This window comes from Scomber japonicus, chromosome 15 (assembly GCF_027409825.1).
Source record: "Scomber japonicus isolate fScoJap1 chromosome 15, fScoJap1.pri, whole genome shotgun sequence".
Taxonomy (NCBI): Eukaryota; Metazoa; Chordata; class Actinopteri; order Scombriformes; family Scombridae; genus Scomber; species Scomber japonicus.
In genome coordinates this window covers 2523536-2547257 of record NC_070592.1, presented here as the reverse complement: position 1 = coordinate 2547257, position 23722 = coordinate 2523536, and the positions used below count along the sequence as shown (strand labels likewise).

Below are 23722 nucleotides of genomic sequence, written 5' to 3'. Positions count from 1 at the left end.
GTTTTGGGTTTTTGTACACATGATTTTACTTTCACCATTTTTTTGAAGCCCTCTGTTTCAAATCAGCATCATTTAATAAGAGCCAGCAGTGTTTTACATCAGAATGTGTTTATTAAAAATGAAAAACTCTTGACAGATACATGTGAACAACAAACCAACAACAACTAAAATCACAAACAGAACAGAACACAGAAGCTTTGTATTATTTAACATATATGTACAAAATCATGATGTGCTTATAACAACATTTAACATTCTTACAGTGCTGAGCGAGTTACTTAAAACATGTAAAAACTGACACAGTACATTTGAAAAGTAATCATATTATTAATTATATTACTTGTTACTCTCCTTTTATTACTCAGCTCCGCTCACATGTAGAGCTTCAACGATCAATCAGTTAGCCCACTGACAGGAAATGAATCAGCAACTATTTTAATAACTGATTATTCATTTTTTAAGAACACATATGAGAATTCTCGGTTCTCCAATGTGAATATTTTCCAGTTTATTTTGTCTTCTGTAACAGTAGATAGAATATTTTGGTTTAAGGACTGTTGGTCGAGACAAAAAGACCTTTGAGGACGTCAACTTGGAAACAGTGTCTGGGAAACAGTAACGACAAACAACTAACTGATTATTCAATACCATAATGAAGAAACTGAGATGTTTTTAAGATATTTACGGACCATTAACAGCCGTACCAGCAGCTAATGTGAGCAAGCCTTTTAAGAAAACACCTTTTTATCTAAATCAGTCAACTGTCTCCTCTTTTGGTACCAAGATAACAAATATCAGACCGATGATCTGTCCACTGAACACAGACTGAACTGACCTTCATCAAACCAGCAGTAAAAACAACTAAACTGTCCACATATCAGAGCAGTACTGGGATTATTACTGTAATCTCTTACACTGAGCATTATACTAATAAAGTAAACTGATTATTAGGAAGCAAAATCATACTTCTACATTTGTGCAACAGCCAAACAGTCTATTTAAAAAACAACAACTTTGAAATAGCTTAAAAGAATCAGAGTCAGAGGACAGAATCATTGTTTTTACAGCATAATGATAAACTCAGTCTACACAGTATAAAGTAACATCTGAAACTGACTTTAAACTAGTAACAGTGTAATTTACTTTCTCTCCAGCAGGTGGCAGAAACACTCTTTACATAATTAAACCCTTAAAGCAGTATGACTTCATTACTGACACTAATGTGTAAAAAGGTATTTTTAAAAGTAGAAGACTCAGATGAATAATCATTGAGGTTTTTCTGCTGTAAAAATACAGACAGTAGAAGGTATTAAAGCGCTATCTGTGGTCATGTGACACATTTCGGTCCTTGCGACTGGCCACAGTAGAGTATGTGACATCGTCTTCAACCAATCCTGTCGCTCCTCGGCCAGAGGGGCGGGCCTTATCTGCATGCTTCAGACTGGAATAGTGCAAATCAAAGTCCTGCAGACAGATAACATGCATGTAGTCAGTGTTAGAAATGAAGGGTCTTCCTGGAGGGATGATGAGTTTATTTATATATATAATTTATTTGATTAAAGAATCAAACTAAATTGAAGCTTTCTGACTGAAAAGGTGACTGTAAAAAACATTTCATTGTGATATTATGACAGAGATTTTATCATTTGAACATTTCACGTTATGAACTCGCATCAGAAGAATAACATTTACTGACCTCTATTACCTTCAGCCTGGTGTCACTTCTCACTCTATGACAGCAGCAAACAGCTGGTTTACCTGCAGATAAACAACAGAGTGATTAATGTATAACTACCTGCAGACAAGGTGAAGACATTTTTTTTACAGCTTTTCTCTGAAAACAATGCTATGAGAGCACTGAGAGTGAACCAGAACAGTAAAGTTGCAGATAAACAATGAGCTGAAACTCTAATATAAAGCTCAGTGAAGCTGCAGAGTCTCTGATCATTCTCTGTAGGTTAAAACACACTAACAGAGAAGACTGTGAGGTTATATAAATAGTACAGATTAAAGCAGCAGTCAGGTGTTTATATGAAGAGTAAAGATGTTTTCCTCTCTGTAATCATTCCTCCTGTTCATACTGACAAATGTGATTTCAATATAAGGTGATGGAGGACTAAATCCACAGTGTTTCCACACAGTCATTTAAAGTCTCTGATCAGCTTCTATTGAGCTTCATCAGTGTGAGTTACTATAGTTATTATAGTTACTATGGTAACAGTGTGAGTTAGTCATATCAAGTGATATCTGACACATTTACAGTCTCTTTAGCATCAGATTCCCTCTTAGTGTTTCCTGTTGAGCTGTGGTGGAAGTATAGTAACAAAAAGACTTTGCTACTAAAAACTCTGTAACGTTGAAACATAGAAGATGAAGATTTGACTCATTTGGACGCTGAAGCTTCATTTTGAATGTTTGACTCTTGATGTTTTCTTATTTCATTATCCTTGTTTGTTCTAACCCTAACCCTAACCCTTTTTCTTTCATTCTCTCTTTCTTTCTTTCATTTTCTTTCTTTCATTTTCCTTTTCAGACATGTGGGCGGCTGAAGCTTCATATTAGCTTCAGAACAACTTTTAAATCCATGTTTCCACAGAAGGAGGACTGTGGATTTAGTCCTCCATCACTTCCATTGTAAACATTATGAAGGATCTAATGCTCAGTATGAACAGGAGGAATCATTACAGACAAACTGTAATGATTCTGACTGTTGTTTAAGACACTTGAAATTGTGAACTCATCCTTTAAAAGTCCTTGACATGTTTCTAAAGTGGTTTAATGAACAAATAAAACGGTTTATAACTGTGTGTGTTCACATGTTGGTGACCAGGTTAGATTGTTCCTCTGCACACAGTTTATTTAATATTTGTTCTGAATAAACAGAAATAGAAATCCAGTCCACATTAAAGACCAAAATGAAAGTGAAAGTATGAAAGTGAAACTATAAGTCGGGCTGTTTTTGCCGTCGGACGGAGCAGCAGACAGACAACCAGCGAGCTGCGGGTTTTATTCAAGACAAGGAACAACGAACTACTGATTCAGAAAAGAACAGGCCGATTCCTCTTTTTCTCTCTCTTCCTTTCTTTATCTCTTTCTTTCTTAAAGGCAGGGCGAGCTTTCGTGTTCACTGCCCCCCTCTTCCTGTCAACATGCCGGACACCCAGCTGTGTCTGGAGGCCCTGTCAGCTCTCTCCGGCTGTAAGGTGGAGCTGACCGGCGGGGCCTCGCAGCTAACCCCGCAGGACTTTGTCAACATCGTGGCCCTCAAAGAGTTTTTAAAGCAGGAGGGCTTCAAGGAGCTGGAGTATCCCAGCTTGGGGACGCTGTCATTGCAGGACTTCGACGACCAGGACATGTACAGCTCCCCCCCGGCGCTGACCGAGCCCCCCACCGAGCTCAGGACCACGGTCAAGATCAACCCGCAGGACTTCTTCCATCCGCAGTACGACTACGACTTTACCAGGATAAAGGTGAGGTCCGCTCAATTCATGTGACACAGGCCTTATGTTATATAACTCACCTTTACCACAGTGTACTTCACTGGCTCTTTATTTCCTACTTAAATCTACAGTAATGAACATTAATGGTTTGATAATGGATTGAGATTATTTACAAGATTACATTTAATTTCAGTTCTGTTTGGTTGTTTGTTGTTGTTGTTGGTTTTATTTTGGTGGAAAATGTCTAAAATGATGCAGAGAGAACACACTGACCTGCAGTCACCTATGAGAGTGTTAATGTACAGTAGGGTGAGACACTGCAATTCTGACTTGTTTCCCGTATTTACATATGAGTCCAATACATTATATCAACACTAATATCATTATGACAAATGTTTCCTTGTTAAATTAGAAGACAATGTTTGGATATTGTACCCTTATATTTATCCTTGTGCTAAATTGATTTAGTGGATTTTGTAATCTGGGACAGTTTATAGGCTTAGAAATGCTTTGATTTATACAAAGCAGCCTTATCTGCCAGTTAAAACACTAGTAGCCTGTATGTTCACGTGTCATTTTAAACAATAACTTACACAGCTTACATAGTTAGCTTTAAAATAATTGAATAGAAAAAGAGAATAATGTACAGGGTTGTCCCACTTTAGTCAATGTCCCATATTACACTAATCCACCCTAAATGAGTGATTGACTGATTGATGTCTGACTCTGTTATCCCGTCTGTCCACCTTCAGGACGGTGACACCACCTTCCTGCGTGGTAACGAGCAGTATGTCCGGCCCTGCGGGTGGAGCCGGGTCGCCCTGCGGGTCACGCAGAAGTACGATGGCGGGGACGGCTGGCTCGGGACAGGGAAGGACGCCTGGCCCGTCTCCTACCACGGACACAACATGGACGGTTCCCTCGGCGTCATCCTGACCCGTGGCGCAGACCCCAAAGATGATGAGCCCACCTTCCTGGACGCAGCCGCCGCATCGATGGTCACCGGAGAGACCCGGGGCCGAGGGGTCTACTCCACCCCAGACATCAAGATGGCGCAGAAGTACTGCAAGAAGTTCAAGTCCAAAGTGGACGAGAAGACGTACGAGGTGGTTCTTCAGAACCGGATCAACCCAGAGAAGAGGACCAAGTGTCAGAGAGAGGACGTGTGGCTGGTTTACGTCCCTCAAGGCTGCAACGACGTCCAGACGAGGGCCATCGTGCAGGAGTCCATCCGTCCCTACGGGCTTCTGCTGAAGCAGGTGTGAACCTCAAAACCTGCACCATCAGGGTCCCAGCATGTGCCTGGAGTCTTCTTGAGTATCAACAAAGAACCTCACAAAGTGATCCTTTACATTAATGCACAGTTTCCTTCAATCTTCATTCCTGTTTGTCTGTTGGGAGACTGAGCTAACAACTGTGAGGCTTTTTCCTACATTTTATTAAACCTATGCTGCTTTTTTAACAAAATACACAAAAAAACGCCACTGCCGAGCTACTGTACCTCCTGCTGCCTTATCTAGAGTTGCATGTTAGAATAAACTTTATGGAAATCAGTTTAACTTCAGACACATGTTTGATTGATTGATGGGTGTAACAAATAGAAAATAAAAAATAGAAAGCAAACATGCAGGTGTGGTTTCATTTGTGAAAACATAGATCCTCAGTATTAATCAAATCAGGTTTATTCTCTACATGATACGTTTAAATGTAGGAAAAGACTGTGGGAAACAAGAGACTCTTTTTATGCTGCCATCTAGTGGCTGACTCATGGGATGTTTCACTTTACAGTGCCAAACTGTTGTGAGTATGAAGCTGTGAGCTGAATATCAAGTAATAAAATCGGCTGATTTTAGTTGCTATTTGTCTTTTTTCCTGTTCATAATTAAACTGTCTTCATTATTCTTGTATGTGAGATTTTAGGGTGTTTAACAGGTGAGAGCAGAGAGAAATGTTTTGGATAAATGAATTGGATGAAATTAATTTTAGACTAGTTGTTATGAGGTATGATAGTATTTATCTTGTTGTTCATATATTAAATGAAACTGTGAAGAAAACACAGATCTGAAAATGTGTAAGTCGTCACAAAGACAGAAGCAGATGAGAGAGAGAGTAACACTGAGCACACACCTGAGCAGTGGTAGATCCCCACCATGCAGAGGAAACAGAGGAGCAGTAAAGCTGGAAGAACACAGACTCCCATGACCAAACACGGCTGTTCTCTGACCGAATCCCCGTCACCTCCTGCACACAAAACACAACACAACAGGACATTCATTCATTCATTGACATTGACAGTAACAGTATGACGACCAGAAGTATCAATCATTTTGAGGTACTTCTACTTTCCTTGAGTATTTCCATGTGATGCTACTTTATACTTCCACTCTAATACATTTCAGAGGGATGCTTATGTACTTTTACTGTAATACTGCATACTACATCACTATAATACTGCAGTACTTTTACTGTAATACTGCATACTACATCACTATAATACTGCAGTACTTTTACTGTAATACTGCATACTACATCACTATAATACTGCAGTACTTTTACTGTAATACTGCATACTACATCACTCATAATACTGCAGTACTTTTACTGTAATACTGCATACTACATCAGTATAATACTGCAGTACTTTTACTGTAATACTGCATACTACATCACTATAATACTGCAGTACTTTTACTGTAATACTGCATACTACATCACTATAATACTGCAGTACTTTTACTGTAATACTGCATACTACATCACTATAATACTGCAGTACTTTTACTGTAATACTGCATACTACATCACTCATAATACTGCAGTACTTTTACTGTAATACTGCATACTACATCACTATAATACTGCAGTACTTTTACTGTAATACTGCATACTACATCACTATAATACTGCAGTACTTTTACTGTAATACTGCATACTACATCACTCATAATACTGCAGTACTTTTACTGTAATACTGCATACTACATCACTATAATACTGCAGTACTTTTACTGTAATACTGCATACTACATCACTATAATACTACAGTACTTTTACTGTAATACTGCAGGAGGATTTTTAATGCAGCACTTTTACTTATGATGGAGTATTTTCTACATGGCTGTGTTGGTTCTTTTACTGCAGTAGTCTAAAGTATCTGAGTATTTCTTCCACTGCTGGCCAAACACCACCAGAGTGGAGTAAAGAGCTCCAGTAAAAAAAAACAAAGAGCTTCTTAAATGACTCATTTTCATTTTCCTGTGAACCACATGAATCCTGAAAATGATGTGTGAGAAACAGTTTTTTAAAAACTAAATGAAAAGTTTAGCATCTATAATAGATTTGTTTTACACACCTGCAGCGTTCGTTACTTCAGGTAAAATACAGCATGTAAATAAACTGCAGCAGTCAGATTATATCACAGAGCTGTCTGCTGAACCTGAGCAGAAATTAAAACCTCTAAATGTTCTTAACAATATGAAAAACACTCAAACTAACTGTAAACATGATGAACTTTTATGCTCAAAATAACTGTTGTTACATATCTTCAAGATAGCTTTTAGTTCCTCTTTCTAAAAAAATGAAACAGTTTTAGGAAATGTTTCTACTATATCTCCATATTCTACGCAACATACAGGATGTGCATCTGCTTTATTACAGAAACACAAGCACACACAGCAGCTGTAGTTCATTAACTTTATCAAACATTAGTATTGGTTAATCTTTATTAAAAATGCTACAATAGAAACTCATTAATCTGTTAATGATGTTCTTTAAGAAAGAAACCTTTGAGGAAGTAACTGTAAACCAGCATGAACCGGATCATGGCTTTGGTGGTCTTTATGTTTGGTCGCTAACAACCTTTAGACTAACTTTGCATTAAAGAGGGGATTTCTTTCTTTTGACTTCGACCGAGTTTAGGTGACCAAACATCCTAAACGCAAACCGCATCGCTCCATATAAGATAAGAATAAACATCGTCACCACAGAAACCGCTGCTTTCCACAGAAATGTCATCAACACTTTCATCTCAGCTACACAGGCAGACACTTTTCCTTTAGCTTGTTACTATTTTAAATCTAGAACATTTCAATAGATTTCGCCCTATCTGATGCAACTGTGCACCTGCAACTTGCATATTTTCATATTTAATCTTCAGTTTTTGATGTGATGGTGCAAAAACATTCTTGAGTATGAACATCTGGCTTCAGTACACATCTGAGTCAAGCTCGATTGATCATTCAAATGAAAACTTAACTTCAGCAGTGGTCTTTGGCCTCCAAAGCTGCAAATGAGTCATCAGTGGACTCAAAGCTAGGACTGCTTTAAACTCACTGACCACCAATTTCACCACGTTTCTCACTAATGTCCATTTTGATCTCAGACAGCCCAAAATCACCTCATTGTGAAGTCCTCACAGTCACAGAGCTACAGATATATAGTCTCATTCAAAGCATTAATCCTGATTCAACAGTGTGTGTTAGTTTGTATTTGTCTTTAAAGATACATTTCATACTAATACTGAAGAAGAAGAGTCATCATGAACACCTTTCTATGGTTTTCAAGTACAATTAAACCTGAGTTATAAAACTGAATATGAATATTGCAAAAAATTGAATTGAGAACAAAAAATAACCAAATGAATGTCTTTTTCTTTTCTTTTTTACCTTCAACAGTCAGATGAACTCCTTGGTTAACATGTACAGCCCCTTGACAACTCCCGCTGCAGAAATACAGTCCTGCGTCCTTCTTCTCCACCTCCAGGATCTCCAAACTGACCGGTCCCCCCTCCTGATCTACCTTTTTATTGATGTGACTTCTGTTTGCTGTATGATAGTTGACCACAACTCCATCCAGGCCGCTCCATGTGACAGTCAGCAGAGGCAGCAGCTCATCAGAGTTCAGCATAAACCAGATGATTTGCCCACAGTTCGTCATGTTACAGGTCAACGAGACTTTCTCCCCTATTGGGATCACCAGGGCTGAGCGGAGAACAGGTGAGGCCTCTGAAAGGTGACACCCTGCAATGCCTGAGGAGAGAGGAGGGTCGGGACAGGAGAGCAGGAAGGTTACGATGCTGACCGTCAAGTAAACATCAAACGTCAAGATATAGTAGTTTAGTGTGAAGCAGGCTGCTGTCAGGCTCAGTGTGACTTTCTGCTATATGCCAATGATAGACGGACATGTTGACGACATTTAATTTGCTGTATAGAATTAAAACTGTGACGTGGGAGGAGCTGTTGCTTCAGTGTGTTGTCTTCTATCTGTATCTGCATTTCACTCAAAAAAGTGACCCAGGAAATAAAAAGTGAACTGAGTCATTGAGTATATTTTAAAATCAAGATCATAACTTTAGAATAGAAAGACTTTAGTGTCATTGAAGTAAACACAATGACATTAGCAGCTCTTCTCCTGGTTGGTGCATCACATAGTCTCACACAACAACACACAACACACAAGTCTTCTGCACATTCTCTCCTTAACTGTGAAGTGACATCTGGGTCTTTTTAAGCCGGTTTTGTGCATTTGTGCAACGTTTAAAAAACGAGGCTGCAGATGTTCAGTTCACATCAACTCTGACTCTTTAATCTACCTTCAGTGAAGTTTTAGTTTGGCTATTTTTAGAAAGTGTGCCCTCACCACAAACACCTGATACCACCACCTGATGATGACTGAAACCATGAGCACAAACAAAAGCCACACATCATATTTCTGACAACAAGCTTCTGTGTTTAGCACGACCCACTAACATAACCTGCTAATCTTATTTGATCTCTTATCCTGTCTGTTCTGTCTGCATCTAAACCTCCAAATGAATAATTAAATAAATAAATCACTTACAAAAGAAACAGAGGATCCATGTTAGACCTGCCATGCTTAATGTTAATAATCTCCAGGGTTTGTGGAGGAGCTGCAGCAGACTGATCAGCTGAAGTGAACAAACAAAGTATTTATAGGGGAGGAAGTGAACTTTATTAAGTAGGATAGTCCACACAGTCACAGACCACCACCAACAACCCCAGAACATTTCCAACATTCACATTTCTCTGTGTCTCTCTGTTTGAACAGAAACTGATGACAATGCAGCACATAACCCACCGCAGCTCCAAAGTTTCATTTCTGCAGAAATCGGTCAAGTGACAGCGTTCATCTAAAGTACCGGAAGATGACTTCCGGTACTATAGAAATAAAAGCTCTTGAGTTCAGTTTACAAGCGTCTTTCAAAAACAATTAGGAGCTCAAATGAAGAGTGAAATATGTTTTTCTTGCTCTGATCATTTCTCCTGTTTAAACTGACCGTCAGATTATCCCTTCATAATATTTACAAATAGAAAAGCTGCTTCTTATTTTATCTTTAATTTAAAAAAACATACATATGTAATATTTAATAGTCTTTTTTGTAGATAACTTTGGAAAAACGAGGCTTCAAAAATGCCAAAACAGAACAAAGTAAAACAAAACAACAGTAAAAAAAGCAAAATTAAAAAACTGTTAAAAATAAAACATATTAAACAAACTTCAGTGAAATAAAATAAAATTAATAAAACCTCTGATTAGATGAACATTTCCATCATTCATGTTCCAGCTTAAATCAAATAAGGTTATTAAAGTTATTATTAATAAAGCTTTGGTGCGCCTGTACCTACACGTTTTATTTTGACAGCATACAGGAAGTGCGTGATGAGATGATTATAAAGCGTGGCTCATCAGCTGGTGAACACACACACGCCCAGACCAGACTCAGGCTGCAGAGGAAAGAGAAAAGGACTGAACTCAGTCTCCACACAGCGGCAACATGAAAGCAGTCAGAAAGCGACTCTGGTAAGAAATATTACTCTTTATTCATAATGTCAGACAACTCACTATTTATTATTTATTATTTATTAGTTATTTTATGGCAGGTCTACGCAGGTTTTTTTTGCATGAAAAATTAGAGTTTAATCTGCAGAATGAAAAGCAGGTGTTCCGTCTCTTCTCCACTAACGAAACTTAACAGCTGATCAGTTCAGTCAGCATGAAGCTGCTGCCTGACACACGCCCGCGCACACGCACACACACAGACACACACACACACACACACACACACACACACACACACACACACACACACACACGCAAAAGTTTCGTTTCTAGAAAAACATCAAGTGTGAAACGAAACATATGGATCTGATTGCTCAGTTTCAGTTATGCGGCTTGATGCCAATTAAGACTCAGATTTCAACATAGTAATAATGATTATATATATATATATATATATATATATATATTAACAATATTGATAATTAATTAGTAATAATAGTATTTTGTTATTAAATATATAGAATAACTTGAAGCATCTGAGTCGACTGTCACATGATGTTATATTAATGATTTAATAAACATATTTTTATGTTTTATGATTCATTCAAAACCTATTATAATATTTTTTTTTACCAATTAGTAAAACAAAATATAACAACATGTAAATCTGCTGTAAGTAAATACAGTCTATAAGATAATAAATCATACAAATCACCAAGTTTTATGATTTTCTTTCTGAATTCAATCAAATTATTAAAAAACCATTAAACCAAGAAATCAATAAAACATATTTACCAACATGATGGATTAAAAACATTCAGACCTTCAATTTATCACCTGCTACGGAAGATTTTACAACGCCCTAAAAACCAAATAAGTGTTCTATAATATAAAACACATGGTTATATGTATTTACTGTTTAATTCATAATTAAATGGAAAACATGTTAAAATAAAACTGTTGTTCATTATGATGTCAGATTATGAGACTTCCTGTCTGAAGCAGGATTATAAAACATTTCTTTGGGGATTTTTCAGGTTGTTCGTGTCTCTTCATTGTTTCCTGGTTGGCGGTTTAGTTGGTGAGTATGAACCTGTATTTAACGTATTACACTGAGGAGGAGGTCAGGTTTGGTTTATTATTAAAAACCAGTTTAAAGCCGAGCTGTCTGGAACATAATCAGCTCCGTCTCAGCTGTGAGATTACAGTGAAAAGCTTTAATACTGATTTACTGGCTGCTTATAACTCACTGACATTAAACATGAGCCAAATAATAATACTGCTTTTATTTTGGTGAGGGGCCACAAGTCAAAAAGGTTGGGAAGGACTCATTTAATGTTTAACAAGTCGTAGTTTTTAGGTGAAATCTTCCTCTGAGAATAAATGTAGAGTTTTAATAGTGGAGTTGGAGTATAAAGTAGCTTTTAATTAAAGGTGTAATATGGAACTTTGACTAAACACAACTCGACTTATGTTTTATATTTTGTTCAAATCTCATTTTAATCAGGTTTGTTTCATTTGGTCGCTGAGATCATGTTCGTCAACCAGAATCTGCCATGAATTAACTTTATATCTACATTTAAGCCTCATCTTTTACATTAAACTATTCAGATATTGGTGTTTTTTTAAATCTGAGTGACGCAGAACGAACGTTAACAGCAGCGTTAGCTTCTCGTAGCTCCAAACGTCCGGTTTCCACAGAAACGATGATTCATGATGTGAAACTGCTTCATTCATGTTTCTACTGGTTTTATCACCAGGTGTTAGAAACCTCCTGATCGATGAAGGATCCTAACCAGGAGGGGGGGGGGAGGGGGGAGGGCTGGTTGTGATGGCAACGGTGATTTAACTACAACTCCCATGATCCCACACTGCTTCACAACGCCGTCAAACTCATATCTTATAGTTTTAAGACCCTCAGAAGAAGAAATGACATATTATGTGTTTAATTACAGAACTTGGGTAAAAATGTAAAATATTATGTAAGAAAGAAAAACATGAAGAAACTATAACAATATGTACATTTATATACTACATTTTAAAAACCTCAATTGTATTTGTAGCCTAATATTTTCTACATTAATTCAAATATTTAATATTTAAATATGTATTTATAGTGTAGCTTAAAAAACATTAGCAGCTCCGTCATATAATTAAAAGCATTCAAATATATTTTTAAATAATATCTGATCAAATATAAAAATCTCTGTAATGTTTGTTTGGTTTTCTACAAGAATTCAACCAAATTATAAAAATATTAAACAGAGTAATCTTACTTTATCTTAAAAACAACTATTTTACAAACATAATCGGATTAAAAACATTCAGATGTTTAATTTACCACCAAGTACGAAAGATTTAAAATGCTTAAAAATAAAATAAATCAATAAAGTGTTATGAAATCATAGTTATATGTATTTACTGTCATAATTAAATGGAAAACTTGTTAAAATATATAATTATTAATCTTATTTCTTTTACAATTTAATAAATTGTTGTTTATGAAGACATTATTTTTTTATGGCCGCAGCTAATTTTCCATTCATTCAGTTAAATTTTAAAAATCTACTTTATATTTGTATATATTATATTTATATATTTAATATTTTTTCCATGAATTCAAACAAATGATTAATATTTGTTTTAAATATATCTTTTCATAATGTAGCTCCATAATAGATTTAAAACCATTCAAATGGATCTATGGAAGATATAAAATGTCAAAATGATAATAAAAAACTACAACATATCCTCTCAAGGACATCCGAACTGATGCAGAGTTTTTCCTCCTTTCTTCCAGACTCCTCTTCGCTGTCCTCTGCCGCCCGCTTCCTGTCCGTCAGCAGCCAGGTGGGGCAGCAGGTGGTTCTTCCCTGCAGCTGGAAGTCTCGCCTGATGGACGCCGCTCCGCCCGCCTGCCACATCCAGTGGAAGATGATGGACAACAATGTGTTCGAGCAGCGGAAGAGGGAGACGTGGGAGACGTGGCAGGCGGTGGAGTTCAAGGGCCGGGTGGAGGTCCCTAAGGAGAAGCTGGGGTCCGGAGATTGTTCTCTGATCATCAACGACGTTCAGATTAAAGACACGGGGAGATACGAGAGCTACATGGTGGTGGACGGAGACAGGGACGAAAAAACCAGAGTCTTCATCCAGAGCGTCAAGCTGTCTGTGCTCGGTTAGTTTGGGCTGATTTCTTTCTGCTCTACTCTTCTCGTGTTTCTCAGAAGTTATATTTTGTGCTCTAGCAGGTCTACTACGTCCTACTTTAAGGTGTAGTTTGTAGAATTTTGTGGCAGAAATCTGATATGATGTTCTTGATGATGTTGTTACTCCACATCTTCATTCAAGTTGGTCTGATGTGGGTTAGGGTTAAAAAGACGGAAGGTTAAAGTCCGTGTAAAGTCAGAATAAATGAGTTCTGAGTTTGACATACCACAGAAAAGTGTGTTGTTAACCACCCTGCTAAATTTAAATGATTAAAAAAATCACCAAATATATGAAATTAGGCTTCAAAGTTGTGTAAAAATCAGCCTCTGAAGCCCCGCCCCCTACCAAGTGTCACCTGTCAATCAAAGTCACCACCTCTACCAGAAACATGGACGCTACGTCTGAGAGCTTTCTGCAGCTAACTCAGCTGCTAGCTCGGCGGCTAACTCAGTTAACTGGCTAACTGTAGACTGTAGTAGTAGTAGTAGTAGTGTGTGCTGAATGTATTTCTACCTCTACAGCAGCAGGGGCGGGTTTATGCTAATCCTAGCTCCACAATTCAAATCTAAATGGTTGAAATGCTTTTTACACCTTTTTTTTTTTTAGAAATACATTTATGAACTATTTAATGTGTTTAGAAGAAATGTCTGAATTCACTTTACACGTTTTTTAAGTTTGTAATCATTAAGTCTCTGTCTCCTGCTCATGAATCTGGTTTTGTTTTTCTTCCCGTTTCAGATCACAAGACTCTCCTGTCTCAATCCCCCGGTGAAGATCTGGTTCTGGATCTGTATACCAATCACTCAATGAGAGTCGTCTTCCAGGGCAGGTGAGAAAATACATCATGATTTATCCTAAAAAACAAGCGTAGGACCTCAATATAATATAAAATAATAATAATTAGGACTGTCAAACGATTAATTTTTTTTAATCGAGATTAATTGCAAAATTTCCATAGTTAATCGCGATTAATGGCGTTTTTAATGTCATGTTTAAAATCCTGTTATTTTCCATTTGAAGGCAGTTTTAAGCCCATAATGTAAAGCATTTCTTACCAGAGTGTCTTAACTGGGAATCAATCACGGCTCTGCTGCGACTCCCACACTCCAAAATGCTCCTTTGGTGGAGCTGAGGCTGGCTTGGCTGCACCTGGGTGTTTAGCGTGGAGGTGCTAACTCAAACTCCACGTACTCCGGTGGTAGTTAAACTCCGTTTGACACAGGTTGCATTTTACTTTTGACTTGTCAACTGAAGCGTCTGGAAGTGTTTTAAAGTTAAACAAGCCGTTCAAAAGTCCAGTAGCTCTCTTACTTTCCATCAGCGCGGTAGGTTTACTGCAGGAGGCCACTTCAAAGCATAGCGCTACAGCTAGAGGAGCCGTCTACGGGGGAGTAGAAGGGACAAAAAGGCTTGCAACATTAAAATGAGATTAAAAAAATTAACGTGTTATGGATTGCATTAATCTAATCGCGATTAACGTGTTAACACTGACAGCCCTAGTAATAATATAATATTATAGAGATGACTGTCAATGCTTTCACTAAATATTTACACTATGAAATCTATATAATGACAGAGTGGGTAAAAGGACTAGTAGAACCTCAGACTTTAAAAGCAGACTTGTGGTTTCTGTTAGATATTTTAATGATGCAGCTCCTTTAAACCACACAGATATTAAACATGTTGAGTCATGTTCAGATATGTGCAGATTAAACTCAACTCACATCTAAAACAACATGATTTAATTAGTCTCCTGGTCTGAAGACAAAACATGAAAACTTTGTCCTTCATCCAACACGATATTAAACCTGTGGAAACAGTCAAACGCATACCTGACCTCGGTTGCTATGGCAACACTATCACAACGCCTCCTGTTTTCCATTAAAAGGAGCAGACTCAGTGCTCACCACTATCTCAAAGAGTCGGTGAGTCCTCGCTATGACTGCAGAGCTTAGTATGACTTAGTATGACCCAGTATGACCCAGTATGAGCCCATGATTGACGTAAATGATGGAAAATCCCCAAACACACCTTCTGTCTTTTCGTCTTTGTTTCTTTTTTTCCTCCCTCATCTCATCGTCTCTGTTTGTCCCCAAAACAACTTTTAGAAACCAATAAAATCCCAGTTTGGAGCTTTACAGGCTGCGGGTGAAGCTCTGAGTCAGACAGGAAACTCTGATCACACTGTTGTTGTTTTGGGTTTTAGAGGGAAAATAAAATAAATAAATAAATAAATGAAAATGCTTTATGTGGGAGAAGTTTCCAAAGTAGGAGGTTAAAACTTTAAATGCAACTTGTTTCTTGTGTGTGTATGTGTGTGTGTGTGTGTGTGTGTGTGTGTGTCTATATTTGTGTGTGTGTGCATTTTTCACCTACCGAAACCTGACATATTATTAACCCGTGGGGACCGACTCCTGGTTTCCATGGGAACGAGCATTGGAATCAATAGCAAACAGCCTCCTGATAGGCCCGGTCCCCACAAGGTTGGTTTTCCTGAACATGTGTGTGAACCCCAGAGGTCACACACGGTACTGCAGTGTGGGGACCTTTTCCTGACAAAGTGTGTAAGTGTGTATATTAGCATGTTAGCTTCGTATTAGCATATTAGCTTAGCGATTAGCCCCCTGGATTAGGGTTTCAATCCAACATTTGTTCAAATACTGAATATGAATTGTACTGTGGCTAACAGTGATGTCAATTGTATGCTAATAGACGTTAGCATTACAGGTCCCAACAAGGGGGCAAAATTCAGGTTTCAAATTTATGTGAGTTATTGATATTTCAAGTCATTTTTTTGTTCAAACAGAATTATGATGAATTTAGGAGTTAAAATTACGTCTCTAGACCCTTTAGAAAGGCTGGACCCCACAGTACATCACCCTGTCAGGAGTCCCCATGAGGTAGTAAAAACGCGTATGTGTGTGTGTATATACGTGTGTGTGTATATATGTGTGTGTGTGTGTATTAGTTTCCTGACAGTTGCTGACCTTCTCTCCCCAGAAACGGCTCTGATTGGTCGGTGTTGTGGACGAGAGAAGACGAGGACAGCGATCGTGTGCAGAAACATCTGAACGTCAATCAGCTGACGATCAAACGTTTGAGCCAATCAGACGAAGGGATTTATAAAGTTCTGGATGAACACGGCCTGGCGGTCAGCACCGTGCAGCTCTCTGTCGACGGTAACGATGACACATTTATTATTAATATTACATCTTTTTATTAGTTAGAAATGAATCTGTATTAATGTCTAACTCTTTGCTTCCACAGAAAACTTAATCTCTCGGAGACTTCAGACTCCAGATAAACAACTAGCAGGTGAGAAACCTTTACTCTCCCTTTGACTGTTTATAAAACATGAAGGTTTAACCCTCCTGTCGTCCTCCTCATCTGTTTTGGCTGTTCCTCCCTCCTTCCTTCCTTCCTTCCTTCCTTCCTCCCTCCTTTCCTTCCTTCTTCCTCCCTCCCTCCTTTCCTTCCTCCTTCCCTTCCTCCTTCCCTTCCTCCCTCCTCTCCTTCCTTCTTCCCTTCCACCTCCCTTCCATCCTCCCTTCCTTCCTCCCTTCTTTCTTCCTCCCTCCTTTCCATCATTCTTACTCCCTCCTTTCCTTCCTCCCTCCTTTCCTTCCTTCTTCCCTTCCACCTCCCATCCTTTCCTCCCTTCATCCCTTCATCCCTCCTTTCCTTCCTTCTTCCCTTCCATCCTTCCTTATTTCCTTCCTCTTTCTTAAATTTTTCCTTCATTCTCCCCTCTTTCTTTGCTCCCTCCTCCTCCCTTCCTTCCTTCCTTCCATCCTCCCTCCTTTCCTTCCTTCTTCCTTCCTTCCTCCCTCCTTTCCATCATTCTTACTCCCTCCTTTCCTTCCTTCTTCCCTTCCTCCCTCATTTCCTTCCTCCCTCCCTTCCTTCTTTCCTTCCTTCTTTCCTTCCACCTTCCTTCCTCCCTTCCTTGCTTCCATCCTTCCTGTTGGTTTGGGTTGAATGAGATTAAACAGGTTTATCTAATAAGTGAATGTTAAAGTTTAGTCAGGATATTTAACCACATCAGGACGATAAAATAAGAAATGAACCTGTAATAACTTCCTGTGTGTATCCTCTGATGTTTCCAGCCGAGGCCTACAGCAGCAGCAGCAGCAGCAGCGTCTCGGCTCTTCTCATCTCGTCTCTCCTCATCCTGAATCATCTCGTCTAAAAACAAACTTCACACTGACGATCTCCCACCTGTGTCTGTGTGTGTGTGTGTGTGTGAGCCATAAATGAGCCAGCTGAACAGTGAGAGGAAACATGTAAATATTAATGACATGTATTATATTTCAGATGAGAACGTCGACACCACTCTGTTATTATTTTATATTAAAATATGAAAAGTGGAGCCAGGAGACATTCATCATCAACATCTGGCTCCAGAAATACTTTTTATCTCTCTAATTACAACCAGCTGAGTCTCATTTCATCAGTTCAAACACAAACCGAAGCGTAAAAAAGAAGAAAAGTTATTAATTTTTCCACTTTGGAGAAATTAAAGCTTAAAAAACCTGAGCCACATTTAAAAATACCCTCAGATTGATTTAAATGTAATATATATATATATATATATATATATATATATGTACATTGTAATCTAATGTAGCATACATATTCTGTGCTTTTATTTTGAAAGATTGTCTGATCCAGTACTCTTACTCCTGTTGTCCTCCTGGGTCAAATTGACCCGTTCCTTCCTTCCTTCCTCTCTCCTTCTCTCTTTCTCTCCTTCTTCCTTCTTTCCTCCCTCCCTCCTACCTTCCTTCCTTACTTACTTCTTTCCTTTCCTCCCTTCCTTCCTCCATCCCCCTTTCTTCCTTCTGTCGTTCCTTGCTCTCTCTCTCCTTCCTTCCTTCCTCCCTGCCTTCTTTCCTTTACTCCCTTCCTTCCATCCTTCCTTCCTCCCTCCCTCCCTTCCTTGACTTGAACACAACAGGAGGGTTAAGATACTGTGATTTTATTTTGAAACATCTGATCCAGTACTCTTAAGATACTGTACTTTTATTTTGAAATCCAGTACTAGACGAGTTGTTTACACATTATAAATAAATTCAGCAGCAACTAAAGTCTTTATGTCCTAATAGTGTTCAGGACAATTTGTTTGGTTTTGATTCATAAAGTTTAAATAATTCAAATATTAAAATGATAGAAATAAAGTTCTTCACTTTATCTGATGTGTAACTTTATTGAACGGATAGTTTTCATGTGATTTTCTGCCTTCAACACTTAGAAACTGTCCTCGGTGGTGCGTTTAAAGACACTCGGACATTTCAATCATTGTAATTTCTTATAAATATACTGCCGTGATTTATTAATATGTTCTAATTATTTCCTGGTGATGCGTTTAAGGACCTAACACTGATTCCTACCAAGACTTTCATTATTATTCTGTGATGTGTCTAAATATATATATTATCTATTTATTATGTTTATTGTCCTTTTTATGATTCTGTTTTTGAGGTATTTCAGATTTAATGACAAAGAAATAAAAAGTAAAACTCAGATGTTGTGGTTTTGTCATCGTTCGTTGTTAGACTGGAATGATTTCACACAAACAGAAGCGACATCGTGACTGTACGGAGAGAAAAGAAAGAAAAAACAAAAAAAGGCACAAAGCGACTTCAAGATTCATTCAGTCAACAGCTTCAGAGTTTATCTGTTAAGGAAGGAAGGAGGAAAGGAAAGAAGGGAGGAAGGAAGAAGGAAGGAAAGGAGGGAGGAAGGAAGGAACGTAGGAAAGGAGGAAAGGAAAGAAGGAAGGAAAGGAGGAAGGAAGGAATGTAGGAAAGGACGAAAGGGAGGGAGGAAGGAAGAAGGAAGGAAAGACGGCAGAAGGAAGGAAGGTAGGAGGGAAGGAAAGAAGGGAGGGAGGAAGGAAGAGGGAAGTAAAGGAGGGAGGAAGGAGGAAGAAAGAAAGGAGGAAAGAAGGAAGGAAAGATGGCAGAAAGAAGGAAGGAAGGAGGGAGAAAGGAAAGGAGGAAGGGAGGAATGAAGGAAAGAAGGACAGAGGAAAGAAGGAAAGGAGGAAGGTAGAGGGGAGGAAAGAAAGAGAGAAGGAGGGAGGAAGGAAGGAAGGAACGAAAGACAGAAGGAAGGGAGGAAGGAAAGACGGCAGAAAGGTAGGAGGGAGGGACAGTTTTTCAAGTAATATATTAGTCAGAGCGTCTCTCTCTCTCTAGTTCAGTGATATAAATCAATAATTTACAGTTTATTCATCTCAATCATAAATCATAAACAATAAAGTCTAAATAATAAAAACATTTATCATCATTCAGTGTTTCATGATTAAAGTCCAAATTCATGAAGGAAGTTTTTCTTTTGTCGCTGCTTAACTGAATAAAATCAGTTAATGTTCATTTTATTAATAAAAAGTCAAATTTAAAGTTATAATCCTTCAGCTTTTTATTCACCAGTGATTCACTGTGTGTAGTTTTTTTATTGTTAGTGTAATAATCACACAGTATCACTGCAGCTGCTGCTTCACATCAGTAGAGGCTGGATTTTATTGTGACGGAGTCACAGGAAATGCAACATATGAGCACCTGAGAGGTTATTATAACTATAACAGGTGAGTCAGTGGAGCTGTAATATACTAACAACTGTCTTCACCTTATAAATATACTTTAATATATAAACTGTTTCAATGTTTGATTCAGTATATATATTAAAATATCTTTATGGAGCATTTGAAGACAGCGTGTGCAGCATGAAATCAGATCTCAGCTGCTGTCATGATGTAAAAATGTTGAATTTTTAAAACAGCAACAGATCAGATCATGTTTCACTCGCTCTTAACGCAGCTTTAAACGTATTTTTACACTTTAATTACATCCATTTTCTTCCATTTTACAGGTTTTACTGCAGTGATTGTGTGTTGGACTCTGAGTGCTGCTAGTAATCAAATGTCCTACGCTCACTACTGCACCTGAATGCATCCTGTAAAACCAACCAGGACCGACATCTGAAGGATTATAACTTAAAATCTGGTGTTTTAGTGACATTAAATGAAACACACAGTTGATTCTTCAGCTCGTCGTCTTCACTGATCCGAGCTCAGACTAAAGTGTTTTAATGCTTCCAGACAAACGTCCGTCAGATGAGAGCTGAAGCTTACTTCCTGTTTCATGCTCCAGGTCCAAACAGCAGCTGGTCTGACTGGTTCTGTTAGAAGTTGGGTTTGTGTTTCTTCACCTCGACCATGAGGTGGTGCAGGTTGATGAGCTCGGAGCGGACGGCCAGGCTGCGGAAGCTCGGCTGGTTCAGGATCTTGTGGAAGCCGTGATAGTACTGGATGAGCTGCGTCAGAGCGCCCTGCGGCAGGAAACAGGAAGTTAACAGCACTGTGGAGGGAAAGCTGCGGTCATGTGACTGATACGCCTGCTGAGCTCCGGCTCACCTGGATGATGCTCGTCCCGTTCTTAAAGTTGGTGAAAGATCTCATGACGTCCTGACTCATCGACTCCACCGACTGTTTCCACGAGCTGGAAAACCCTCGAATGAGCTGCGTGATCCGAGCTGCAGCAGGAAGTAGTATTAATGAACTATCACAATAAAAGTATTGTGTATGCAGTATTATGAGTGATGTAGTATGCAGTATTACAGTAAAGTACCTCTAACTGTACTACAGTAAAGTACAAATACCTCAAACTGTACTACAGTAAAGTACTAGTACCTCTAACTGTACTACAGTAAAGTACTTAGTATCAGTGTAACAGAGTATATTATAGATTATAGATTATAAAACAGAAGCAGAAGCAGAAACAGGAAACAGGAAGTGAGAAGATGAGATTCTGCAGCTTCACACTAAGTGAAATGAAACAGAGAATAAAAGCCGTCGATTACTCAGGAAAACAAAACTAAAGTATGAAATGAAACAATCTGAATCCCTCAGAGTCAGGATTACTGGAACAAGAAAGACAAAGTTCACATCACATGACACAAACACAACAAACTGATTCACTGTTCATCAAACATCCTCTGAGTCTTCACTCTGAGTCTTCACTCTGAGTCTGAACCAGTTTCACAAAGAATGAAAATATAATAAGAATTTAACCCTTAAACAGGCAGGAGTGGAAAATGAGATGTAAAAAACCATAATTTGATGATAGCAGTTATCTCATTTGCACCTGAAGTAAAAACATTTCCACAAATATTTTATGATGCATTTTGGATTTTATGATTGTGTGAATATCCTGGTGGAGATACAACTCATAAAAGCTCCTGTTAAGATATAAAACATGACAATTAAAAGTTTTATAATTTAATGTTTTATTCTTGATTACTTTTTTCTTTAATTTCCTTTTTATTGATGTTCATGTTTTATATATTTATATGTTATAACTGTTTAAATATCTGATGTGTGGAGCAGGATGAACTATAAACAGTCAGTTTGTGTCAGATATAAAAATAGTGATAAAGATATTTTTGGAAAACAAATTAATTAGAAATCTTATGTTTAACATTTCAAAACATAAGAAAATAAGAAAACTAAAATTGTTCCTAACTAAAGCGATGTAGAACAATATTTTTCTGCTCCTACAGTCAGAATTAAATAGTAAATTAACCCTTTATTGGGCAAATAATTATATTTGGTAACTTCTGTAAATATCCCAAAATATCCTTCCTTCTTTCCTTCCTCCCTGCCTTCCTCTTTTCCTTTCTCCCTCCCTCGTTCCTTATTTCCTCCGTCCTTCCTTCCTTCCATCTGTTCTTCCTCCCTCCCTCCTTCTCTCCTCCCTTCCTTCTTTCCTTCCTTCCATCTGTTCTTCCTCCCTCCCTCCTTCTCTCCTTCCTCCGTCCCCCTTTCTTCTTCCCTCCTTCTCTCTTTCTTTCCTCCCTCCTACCTTCCTTCCTTCCTTCTTTCCTCCGTCCTTCCTTCCTTCCTTCCTCCCTCCCTTCCTTTCAATGAGTGTCCTATAAAGGGTTAATCAGGAAATTGAAGCCATGAAGAGGAAACATGAAAGTGTTCTGACCTTCTTCGTTCTTCAGTCGGTCGAGCTGCCCTTTCTCCAGCAGAGCCTCGGCCTCCTTCACGAAGGCGATCATCCCTCCGAACGGAGGAGACAGAATCTCCTCGATGAACTCCTGAAAGACAACGAGGAGGAGGAGTTATATGAAGAGTAAAGAGGTTTCATCTGTAGATATCTGACATATTTAGTCTGAGTCATTTAAAAGTCTCTGATCAGTTTCTATTGAGCTTCATCAGTGTGAGTTACTATAGTTATTATAGTTACTATGGTAACAGTGTGAGTTAGTCATATCAAGTGATATCTGACACATTTACAGTCTCTTTAGCATCAGATTCCCTCTTAGTGCTTCCTGTTGAGCTGTGGTGGAAGTATAGTAACAAAAAGACTTTGCTACTAAAAACACTGTAACGTTGAAACATAGAAGATGAAGATTTGACTCATTTTCACTGACTTATTTCATTATCCTTGTTTGTTCTTCCTCTCCCTCCTTTTTCTTTCATTCTCTCTTTCTTTCTTTCATTTTCTTTCTTTCATTTTCCTTTTCAGACATGTGGGCGGCTGAAGCTTCATATTAGCTTCAGATCAACTTTTAAATCCATGTTTCCACAGAAGGAGGACTGTGGATTTAGTCCTCCATCACTTCCATTGTAAACATGATGAAGGATCTAATGCTCAGTATGAACAAGAGGAATCATTACACACACACACACACACACACACTGACTGTTGGTTTAAACTGTGAACTCGTCCTTTAATTCAGTCACAAACAGGAAGTGTACCTGCGTCCTGGCCAGCAGCAGCTGTTGGAAACCTTCCACCTCTTTACTGTCGTCTGCTGCCCTCTCCTGGACGGAAACACACACACAAGTTAAAAAAGCTTTAACAAACATCAGGATGATTTTAGTGGACCAGAGACTCACTAACAAGGAGGATGGGATGACCTCTCGGGATCTAATGAAAACTCAGCCTAAGAAATCAGAGACTAAATACAGCATGGCTTCTTTGTCCTTCTGTAGACTGATTTTCCCCCTTATAGTTTCTACTTTGCTCTCAAGTTTTATTTTTCCTCTGTGAGATGTCAGATGGTTATGCCAAGTTTCTGAAATGTATGACCAACCCTGAGACTCCTGAACTCACCATGAGGACCCTGAACTCACCATGAGGACACTGAGCATCATGTACCTGAACTCACCGTGAGGACCCTGAACTCACCGCGAGGACCCTGAACTCACCATGAGGACCCTGAACTCACCATGAGGACCCTGAACTCACCATGAGGACACTGAG

General features: G+C 38.4%; 3 protein-coding genes across 3 annotated transcripts in view; 2 read left to right on the top strand and 1 right to left on the bottom strand.

The window, feature by feature from the left end:
• Positions 1 to 2958: 2958 nt before the first annotated feature.
• On the top strand, positions 2959 to 8174 carry LOC128374358 (uncharacterized). The gene is made up of 3 exons (XM_053334653.1): positions 2959 to 3470; positions 4193 to 4699; positions 8114 to 8174. Exons 1-3 carry the CDS (start codon positions 3150 to 3152, stop codon positions 8132 to 8134), a joined length of 849 nt encoding a protein of 282 aa, XP_053190628.1. The 5' UTR covers positions 2959 to 3149; the 3' UTR covers positions 8135 to 8174.
• A 2000-nt stretch (positions 8175 to 10174) lies between these two features.
• Positions 10175 to 17988, top strand: lgals17 (galectin 17). The gene is made up of 7 exons (XM_053334654.1): positions 10175 to 10259; positions 11276 to 11319; positions 13039 to 13413; positions 14184 to 14274; positions 16446 to 16624; positions 16713 to 16760; positions 17552 to 17988. Exons 1-7 carry the CDS (start codon positions 10234 to 10236, stop codon positions 17632 to 17634), a joined length of 846 nt encoding a protein of 281 aa, XP_053190629.1. The 5' UTR covers positions 10175 to 10233; the 3' UTR covers positions 17635 to 17988.
• A 2228-nt stretch (positions 17989 to 20216) lies between these two features.
• vps52 (VPS52 subunit of GARP complex) overlaps positions 20217 to 23722 on the bottom strand; it is a 15608-nt gene continuing 12102 nt past the window's right edge. The window contains exons 17-20 of the mRNA XM_053334645.1: positions 23215 to 23280; positions 22439 to 22550; positions 20863 to 20981; positions 20217 to 20777 (exon numbers count right to left, since the gene is read on the bottom strand). Coding sequence (XP_053190620.1) covers positions 20631 to 20777; positions 20863 to 20981; positions 22439 to 22550; positions 23215 to 23280 — 444 coding nt within the window. The 3' untranslated portion in view covers positions 20217 to 20630. The remainder of the gene's footprint in view (positions 20778 to 20862; positions 20982 to 22438; positions 22551 to 23214; positions 23281 to 23722) is intronic.

Excerpts from the sequence above, each read along its gene's own strand:
- LOC128374358 (XM_053334653.1), top strand. The coding sequence starts at position 3,150 with ATGCCGGACACCCAGCTGTGTCTGGAGGCCCTGTCAGCTCTCTCCGGC. Across the intron at positions 3,471-4,192 it reads ACGACTTTACCAGGATAAAG|GACGGTGACACCACCTTCCT; the intron begins GTGAGGTCCGCT and ends GTCCACCTTCAG. Across the intron at positions 4,700-8,113 it reads ACGGGCTTCTGCTGAAGCAG|TCAGATGAACTCCTTGGTTA; the intron begins GTGTGAACCTCA and ends TACCTTCAACAG.
- lgals17 (XM_053334654.1), top strand. The coding sequence starts at position 10,234 with ATGAAAGCAGTCAGAAAGCGACTCTG. Across the intron at positions 14,275-16,445 it reads AGAGTCGTCTTCCAGGGCAG|AAACGGCTCTGATTGGTCGG; the intron begins GTGAGAAAATAC and ends TTCTCTCCCCAG. Across the intron at positions 16,761-17,551 it reads TCCAGATAAACAACTAGCAG|CCGAGGCCTACAGCAGCAGC; the intron begins GTGAGAAACCTT and ends TGATGTTTCCAG.